Source organism: Lactuca virosa, chromosome 7, assembly GCF_052849685.1.
Source record: "Lactuca virosa cultivar CGN04683 chromosome 7, Lactuca_virosa_CGN04683_v6, whole genome shotgun sequence".
In the NCBI taxonomy this organism is placed as follows: domain Eukaryota; kingdom Viridiplantae; phylum Streptophyta; class Magnoliopsida; order Asterales; family Asteraceae; genus Lactuca; species Lactuca virosa.
Window position 1 is genome coordinate 161755040 of NC_136432.1, and position 10711 is coordinate 161765750.

Below are 10711 nucleotides of genomic sequence, written 5' to 3' on the forward strand. Positions count from 1 at the left end.
ATGGATGATACAGTATCAGCTGGTGACGATCATATTCATGATCAACATGAATATCCTAAGGAGTATGAAGATTTCGGGTTACGGGATCATGATTCTCTACATAATGTCGAGTTTCAAATATCTGAGAGTAGCAATCTAAATTTAGGTAAATTTACTTTATAAGTTTTTTATATTTGTTAATTTGTATAATAATAATGTTGAAATTTTATATTGTTTTTTGTGATATGGCGTAACTTGCACTTGCAAAGATGAGGATCCATTAGAACACATTCAAGATCACATATATGACAATTCCAAATATCATTTCGGTGATTCTAGTAATCATAACCCAGGTGATGTATTTTAAGTATTTTTTTCGTTTTTATATATATTTACGTATCCATTACACATACTCTAATTAAAAGATGCAGAAAACGAATTTGAGTTCAATGATAATGAGGCAGATTATACTATAGAAGATGATAACATTGATTTTCAGAAAGGTTAGTATATGAAAAAAAAAGTTTAATAAACTAGATTAATTCTTTGCCACTTTTTTAATTTTTCTTTTATGCAGAACAATCTCATGTTACACATGATTATGATTCTCCTAGTGATCATCGTATTGGATTCTTGTTGTTTCAGACAACATCAAACCTAAAATCAATTCAATTTTTGATTCATATACAGCAACATTATCAATGTATTACAATTATGCATCATTAGCAGGCTTTGATGTCAGGCTTGGACCATTTAGAACAACCGAATCCGACATTACCACACAACGACATTTGCTATGCAATCGGGAAGGTAAACCAAAAACCGCTAAAGTGGATACTTTGGACCCTCAACATAATAAGATTCAGAGAAGGAAAGACTCATTTAGGTGCGAATGCAAAGCAAAAATTGTTTTTATTCTAGTACATGGTACTAATAAATATAATGTTGCTGAATTTGTCGAACAACATAATCATAAGTTGTTTGGTAAGGACAATATGTTTTTGTCTCGTACAAAGAGGAAACTTGATTATTCACAGGAGATCTTTATTCATAACTTGTCAAAGCAAAATATTGGTGCCTCAAGAGCACATAGATTGTATTCCGGACTTCAGGGTGGTTATGACATTCGAGGTGGGTTGGTTTCTGATTTCAAGAACAGTACGAGAAATCTCAATTCTTACATAGGTGCCAGGGATGCAAAATTCCTTGTAGTGAAGATGCTGGAAAGGAAAAAAAATATCCCAAGTTTTTCTTTCGATTTTAAAGTTGTTGAGAAAAAATTGAATTCGATTTTTTGGGCTGACGAAACTGCAAAGTACAACTACAATGCTTTTGGTGACGTTGTTTCTCTGGATGCCACATTCAGTATGAATAAGTATTTTTAAATTTTGCAATGTTTTCACTTAATTTTTCTTGATTCCGATAACGCTTACCAACTTTTATCTTTTCAAACAGATATGATATGGTTTTCGTACCTTTCACTGGGATAGATAATCATAAGAAATGTGTGACTTTTGGTGCTGGACTTTTGAGTAGAGAAGATGCTAGTTCTTACTCTTGGCTGCTTAGAGCATTTTTGAAAGCATTCAAAAAACAACCTACGCTTGTTCTTACAGATCAAGATCCAACTTTAAACAAGGCTGTTAATGAAGTATTTCCAATGTCAGCACATAGGTTTTGTATGTGGCATATTACAAAAAAACTTCCAAACAAGGTGAATATTTTTTTTATATTCAACACAAACTCACTATGTTTACCTTCTTAGCACATATTGTTCAATCAGAAATTAACTATTTCAGAACAAAATCTATGCCACAACTACATTTCAAAACCGGCTTCTGCTAGAATTTAAGATACATTCTGTTAGAATTTTAAGCGAAATTCTGTTAGAATTTATAGTTTACACCATTCATACCTTCATTCGTTGTGCAGCACAATTATATATTTTATACTACCATATATATATATATATATATATATATATATATATATATATATATATATATATATATATATATATATATATATATATATATATATATATATATATATTTCAGATAACATCGCAACTAGCCACAAACTCAGCCTTTCGAAAGCGTTTTCACTCTATAATTTGGAATTCTAAGCTGGAACCACATGATTTTAAAAAGGAATGGAAATCTTGTTTAAATGAGTTTAACATTTCAAATAACAAGTGGTTGCAAGAGATGTATGGGTTGCGTAGACGTTGGGTACCTGCATTTTTCAAGGACATACCGATGTCTGGTCTTATGAGAACTACATCATTGTCGGAAGGCCAAAATTGGTCGTTTCAGAACAATACCCTTACTGGTTCTTATCTTTTAATGTTTATGATGACATTTGAGGGTGTTATGGAACGACAAAGGCGTAATCAAGTTGTCAACGACTTTAACACTGCTACAACACTTCCTAGATTCATCACATCTAGTCCAATTGAACCACATGCTTCAAAGGTTTACACTCGTAAATTTTTTTTATCAGGTGTAGAAAGAGATATCAAATTCTGATAACACTTGTTTCCAAATGAGTGTTACTTCTAATAATGGTGTTGACACTATTATTGTTTTGGAGAAGCAAAAGAACATAACAACAAGGCAACCATCAAGTCCTGTTGTTGATGACAAACTTGAGGAATACCATTACGATCGTCTTACTGAGGATATCCAATACATCGTACGTTATTACTTTAACACTGCATAATTATTTTTTTTAATCACACAACAATACTTTATTACTGAAACTCATATTTTATCATACATATTCCAGGTTACACACTCAACAATAGATGGTTCATACAAATGTACTTGCATGCATTTTGAACATGTCGGTATTTTGTGTAGGCACATATTTTGTGTTTTTAAGTACTATAGTATTGAACAGATTCCTGAAGAATACATTATGAGACGGTGGCGTCGGGATGTTGTTCCAACAAAATTGCTTAAAAGGCGTTTTTCTAATTCTTTACTAGACTCTAACTCTGACATGACGACTATTGAAATTTTTTCAAACGTAGATCGTTGTGTTTCATTTTTAAGCCATGATGCATCGAAGTTAAAGTCATACCTTGAAGAGTTGAATAAGCTGAAGAAAAAATTTGTAGATGATTGTCCAGCCCCTGAGATGCCATCAAGAGAATCATTCTACAACCAGATTATAGGCGTAGAATTAACTAATGATGCTCCCGACATTGACAATCCATCCGATATTCGTAATAAGGGAACTGTCAGTCGTGGTAAGAGATTAAAATCAAAAAAAGAAATGCTGGAAAAAGTTTGTTCGAAGCCTAAGCGAAAGTGTGCTTTATGTAAACAGATGGCTAACCATGATAAACGAAATTGTCCTCTTAAAAAACGTGTCTAAGTAATATGCTTTATATGTAGTTTTTCTTTTAATATTATATTACAGTAAAACTTTTTTGTTTCATCTTTATTTCTTTTAATGCTTACAAATTTCATAGTCTTTAATATAATTGTCATATAGTGTTATAGACTTTTGCATAATTTGTAACAATTCTTATCTACCATTAATGACTATCCTAACTTGTAACAACATAATCTTCATACATTCTACCACGATTAATGTGTATCCTATCTGAAATATAACATTGAAACAAACATGGAAAATCATAATGTTCATACATTCTACCACTTGTAAAACAGCACATATATTCTATCAGAATATCTTGTACACATAATATTCTTGAAAAACAAAACTTACATGTACATTACAAACCATCTTTCAACAACTTATTTTGTTACACTTTACGTATTGTAACATAAGTTCTTATATTCTTCCAGAACATCATGTACAGACAATTCTAACAATTCTTACACATGATTATTTTGTATCCTATCTGACATATAACATTGAAACAAACATGGAAAATCATAATCTTCATACATTCTACCACTTGTAATCAAGCAGATATATTCTATCAGAATATCATGTACATATACTTACAACAATTTACATACACCATTAATGTCTACAGTAACTTGTATTAAACTACCACAACAAATGCATATCATAATTACATTCTTTAAAAACAAAACTTACCTGTACATTACAAACCATCTTTCAACACATTGCATATTTTCATAACTTTCATATCCATATACACATTCCAACATCAATCAAATACTAACGATTACCAAAAAAAAAAACTACTAGAACAAACACCATTCACATTCAATTTTTTTCTCAAAAACAAACAATTCTAGAACATAATAAAACACATCAACATTGTTCCCCAAGCAAAATACTTAGACCAAAACAAACCATGTTACCAAAAGTCTTACAACATAAACCATCCTACCATGATTAACTGTTACCCCAAAACACACAATACTAGACCAAAATAAAACAACATAACAAGTTCCCTAAATAAATAACATATACTTAAACCAAACATACTACCAAAAGTCTTTCAACACCAACCATCCTAACATCATAAAATGCCCATCTTAAAATCGACGCCTTCCACGTTTCTGCTTCTCCCTGATTTCCTTCACTTCATTCATCATAGCCAATATCTCCAATGGATCGAGCCTCTCATACGCTTCTGCATCTTTCTCCAACATACTTTTATGTATGTTGTACTCCGATTTCATAAGCTTTGCCATGTATTTGATTCGTAGATTATTTAATGCAAGTAAATCACTCTGTTTTTTTCCTGTAAAACCGCAATCCCAACGCCCTTCATTTTCCCCCATATATGACTCCATATGCCTCATAAGATATACTCCACAGTCTGATCCTTCTTTCTCTACTTTCCATGTCATTTTCATTACACGAGCTTTAATCTTGTTGAAAGCTGTTGACTTTTGGTAATTCTCTGTTTTTAAATAGTTCCCAAGCAACTTTTTCTGCGATACAATACAATCATTTTACAATTCAATACTAAACTCATGTTTTTTAAATCTTTCAAAAAATAAAGCTTCAACATACCACATGAACGGGTTTTATTCCATATATTTCCTCAACAGAACCATTTCGGGTCACATGGTCTATAATGTAGTATGTTGGAACCCTTAGATCAAAGCATATCAGATAACATTTGCTTTTATCAACTATTGGGAAGAAAACCTGTTACAAAACACATAGTAGTCCAATAAGCTAGTTTTGTATGTTAGGGTTGTAATTGATAAAAAAACAATGTTTAATTAAATCACCAGTCCAATATCCTTCAGCTTTTCCTGTTTTGGTAGACTTTTAAGGCGGAGTTTCAACATCGAATCCAATAATTTTTGAGTTCTTTCAGGTTACAATGATCCACCCAGTATCTCTTCTGCCTGTACAGATTAATAAACCAATCAATAAAACACATATTATTGGACTGGAACTAAATTTAATTTAAATACTTACCAAAAAATTTGTGTCAAAGAAAACTCTAGAAACCGATCCTACATCCCTGAGTTCCTCCATTCTGTTGAGTAATGATGACCAACAGTTAATGATTATCGTATGAATAAACGTGTTGCTTTTAAAATGATATGCGAATCCTTGATGCAACACATGCCCGCTACCAATGTTCCATATCTCTTCCCTGCTCGACAATTATAAAATGATCAATTTTATAACACCACATTTTAAAATCAAACCACTAAATTGTATTATTTAACTTACCCATAATCTCTTTTTGATGCAAAAACTGAATTGTATAACGACATTTCATCCTTCTTCACCTTGTCACTCATTCTAACAATCCTTTCAACAAAAGGTGATTTCCCATATACAGGTACCTTTTGATCTCTTTTTCCCCTTTTTCCATTGTCATCATCTTCCTCACATACCTCAACTGTTTCCAAGATTTTCTTTCCTCTTTTTTTTTTCTTTTTTATAACTTTCCAACACAGCCTCATCTGTCATTTTAATTGCTTTTGCCAACACTTCAGGATGCTCCAAGAATTGTGAACATGTTAGATTATCTGTATTATCTACCTTATCCATATTAGGTGTACTGAAACCTCCACCATCATCCTTCTTTTCCCCGTGAACTACCAATCTTCTAACTGGAGAGAATACTGCTTCTTTACCACCATCTGCCTCTCCTTTGTTACTATGACCATCAAAACTAGCTTCATTATCTTCCATTCCTCCAGTCTCTGCAGTATTCACTTCTTTGAACAATTTTTCATTTTTTTCACACCACTCCTTCAAGATCAAGCTGTCTGGGAATTTCTCAATTCCATGTTTTAGAGCTTTTTCAATATTCTTCTTTTCGGACAATATTACTCCATAGTTATGCTCGATAACAGCCACGTATGCCTATAAGTTTTATATTAACATATCATTATTAATATTCTAAAACCATTAATGTTCCACTTTCCAAATAACTCAATAACTATAAATCAAATCATACAATTTAAATCAGCCACGTATACGTTTATGTTTCATATTAACTTATCATTTTTTACAATTCTGAAAGAAATAATGTTCCATATTCTAACAGAATTCATAGCTTACCTCCTCGTCACCATAATCCCTCATCATCCCGTCCAACATCTCATCTTCATCAACCATTCCATCATCATCACCAATATCTTCAAAGTTTTCCGGTAACTGCCTACCAAACCCCCCCAGCACTAATCTCCAACTTCTCTATTTTTTCAAGTAAAGCACCCGTAACATTTCTAACAAACGGTAACATTTTCACTATCTTCAAACCGGTGAACTTCATACTATATACATACACCAGCTACATCAAAAAAATTAAAATTCATTAATTAATTCATTATACATATGCCTGTTGTAAAGTAAAGTAAATATTTAATATAGACAACAATATTACCGTCAAAACGAGTATAGGTCCACTGTAATAACATGTCTTATCATCTCTTCTCCACAGTTGTTTTCTGCTTACCAAACAATCTAGAATATACTTGCACCAATCAATTTTAGAGAAGTCTTTTACCAAGACCAACTTATTCACAACATTAATTTGATTGGTACCACTCAAAGTTGATTCAGCAAATGTGTTAATGAAAAGGGTCAAAAAATTCAGCCTAAACATAAGGCTGTCTTGCTTTGTGTTTTTGATCCTTTTCAGGTATTCTTCACCATTGAACCCTTTTTTTTTATCATATTGCCCTTTCCATTCTTGCAGAATTTCATTATCTTTATCACAACTACTCATGCTCAGAAAGTCTTCCCCCACATTTGGTAAACCCAATATGTCATGCACTGTGTCTTTCGTAATTGTTATGACCATATTTTCCAGAACTAGACGGCTACTATCTGGATCATAGTGATCTAACAGATAGTAGTTAAGTAAACCCGGAGTAGTGTCTATGTCAATATGAAGAAGTGAACCAAATCCCATTGACACAATCCCATTTTTCTGTGCGGGTGACATTACTTGCACAGCTGAACTTATCCTTCCAGGAGTCATCCTAGTTGCAAGTCTTCTATAACCTTCTGGATGGTCCTTGCTTATTTTTCTGACCTTCTCCTCCATTGTTTTGATTTTATCATTTTCATGTTCTACTTTTCCTTTCTTTCTCTTTGGACTTTTCTTTGAATGTGCATCTTGCACTACCTTTTTCCTTTTTACAACATTTTCCTTATCTTCCATATCCACACCAATTTTAGCCTTTTCATTGTCTTTCTTTGCCCCACTAATACTCTCCATAAAAATCTCATTTAAACCTCTTGGTTTTTTCCTTTCACCACTTGCCTCCGACGATTTCTTATTGTCCTTAACAGGTATATTTCTAGCAGAACCTTTCCTTTTCAGCCTTCCTACACTTGTGCTGTCAATTTGTATTGTGTCTTTTTTATCTTTGTTAGCATCTGTTGTATCACACAAACACAATTACTAATCGTCTAATACAACTTCAATAGAATAATAAACTCTATATTAGCCATATCATAATCATATAGTTAAACTCATTAATTACAAGCACTTATGATCTAACCTGACTTCCCAGATTCTACATTGTTCTTTCCATGTTCTGATCTTGGAGTTGTTTTCCTCTGTTTCTTTGTTTTGCTTGATCCAACAATATTCATATCATTTGGTCCACTTCCGACACCTTCTGCTTCATTAATTAACAAGAAATACATATTGGCTATCAAAATTTTCTAACATTTTTTTTATTTTCCTTCATCAACCAAAAAAAATAAATCTACCTGTAGGTTGAGTACTGATATTCTCTTTAACGGGTGTTGATATGGTACGGTAGTTCCTTCTCACATTTGTTTGGCTTGTAGTATCAACATTAATTGGGACTGACTCAGCTTCTGCAACAACTAATGAAATGAATTATTAAAGTCGATTAATAATAGTTTTCAAAGTAACCAGCCATACTTCATTACCTATAAAAACTAAAAGTATTATATAAGTTTTCATTCTGTAAGAATGAGACACAAACCCAAAACCTGTTTCTACCAGAATAAAAACCAAATAGTAAATAAAAATAAATTAATTCATCAAACATCACAGTAATAAAAACATATACATTTACTTAATAGCAATCTCCAAATTAACCAGTCACAATCCAATTCAGTAAGCATGCAAACACATACCCTTACAATGATTCTATTAGAATTTTAATTCTTGAGATCAAATTCTACCAGAATGCTAATAAGTATAATGTACACACATACACTTCTGTTACAATGATTCTATTAGAATTTTACTTCTTTTCATTCTGTAAGAATGCAACACACATAAGTATAATGTTTATATTACAATTAAAGCCAAAGCTTTGCTACAAAAAAACTAAATCATCAAAAATCACAGTAACAAACACAGAGAAACAAACACATATACAAATACTCAATATTAATCCCCATATGAACATTAATTTTTAAAGATTGTGTGAGAATTAGATTTATTTAACCATACGAATTTAACACATTTAATTAAACAACTAAACTGCAGTATCAAACAAATAGGAATAAAACTACAAATTATAAAAACAAAAAAACCAAATAAAATAAAACAATACAACATTATATTACAAAATTCTATCATAACATAAAGACATTGAAAGATTTATGCATTTTTTTTAAAAAATATCTCAAAATACTAAAAAAAAAAACAAAACCTTCACACCCTAAATTACCACAACAACAACTACATTGACTTTTTTTACATATTTAGTATTCTGGAAGAATGCATTTCACATAAAATCAACAAACAACCTTTTAGTTCTTACAGAATATCCTCATGACTGACTTATATCACAAATACAACAACATATTTCTAGAGAAAAAAATGGACAGAAACAACATCGTTTTTGGCGGTTACAAGACACAATAAAATACACAATCACAGACCCTGTTCTTGAAGAATGACATTACCATATCTGTAAAGTAAAAATTTTTAATTAGTTTGTAAATCCCCAATTTCAGAAAACCCTAATGAAAAAAATACTCCATTTTTACAGACTTTTGTTCTGTGTAACTTAAACGAACTTAACAACCACATGCATCTACTTCATTGTTCAAAAATTCCAAAAGAATGTTCTGTAATCAAACGATTACCTTAAAAAAAACTAAAAAAATTACCTCTAGGCGGAGTAACGATATCATCATCGTCTTCATCTAGATTCAAAACCTTTGCTTGTGTGTTCTTAAATTTCGATTTGAAAGAACTCGTCCTTGTATTCCTCATTGTACTGCAATTTCTTTTTTTTCGAACGATCACAGTGCAATTTCTTTGAACAATCTTCAAGAATATAACACTTTATACTAAGAAAACAACAGAATCTACCGCTATTTTTGGTTGATTATAGAAGATATACATTGATTTCGTGTTCCGATACAGAAGGTAGTGGAATCCGGATTTATGCGAAGTTGTAGGGATTATGCGGGAAGTTATGAAAATAGAGCAGTTTCCTATTTTAATGGAGAGGACAAATGTACACATATACCCTTCCTGATCCCTTTTCTTTAAATGTGAAGACTTTTTCATTTATTGGATATCAATTTAATGATAATCATTTTCATTTAAAAATTAAATATTTCATTGGCCCACAATTCGTAATACAATAACACAATAAATAGTGTTAACAAAATAACCTAAGTATATATATATATATATATATATATATATATATATATATATATATATATATATATATATATATATATATATATATATATATATATATATATATATATATAGGAGTAGGATCAAATGAGAACACCTAAAAGGTTGAGAATGCGAAAACACATCTGAACCATTTAAAAAACTAAATCTAAGGCTATTATCGAATGGGCCATTTATGTAAATTCTTAAAATTACAGGAATTAAAGTGTAACTTTAAAACTGTCATAAGGGTAAAATGATAATTGATTGTTTACCTATGTTTAGCAATTCCTACAATATCTCTCTCTCTCTCTCTCTCTCTATCTATCTCTCGTATCTCTCCCTCTATATCCCTGATTCTGCATTTTTCACAACCCTAGGGCCTCCTCTCATTCCAGCCGCCGCTGGGCGTGAAGAAGCAGCGAAGTTTTGCTCATCTCTTCCAGCTGTGAGGTGTGAGTCGTCGGTCTTGGTGGGTGCTTTGCTCCAATCGATAGAAGATGAGCGGATGGGTCTTCGGTTTCTTGCCTGATCGAAGGGACGAAGATGAACGGAAGCAGCCGGCTAACAGGTAACCTTCTTGTTTCATTTTTTTTTGTTTGTGTCGACTTGTATCGATGATGAACTGGGATGTTTTCTTTTGAATGTTTTGATTGAAAATTGATGAATGTTTGG

General features: G+C 31.8%; 1 protein-coding gene across 1 annotated transcript; it reads left to right on the forward strand.

Annotated features, from left to right (window-relative positions):
- LOC145127271 (protein FAR-RED IMPAIRED RESPONSE 1-like) lies at nucleotides 1–3360 on the forward strand. The gene is made up of 7 exons (XM_079062495.1): nucleotides 1–145; nucleotides 411–482; nucleotides 557–601; nucleotides 670–1354; nucleotides 1435–1693; nucleotides 2488–2673; nucleotides 2767–3360. Exons 1-7 carry the CDS (start codon nucleotides 1–3, stop codon nucleotides 3358–3360), a joined length of 1986 nt encoding a protein of 661 aa, XP_078918621.1.
- Nucleotides 3361–10711: the final 7351 nt, after the last annotated feature.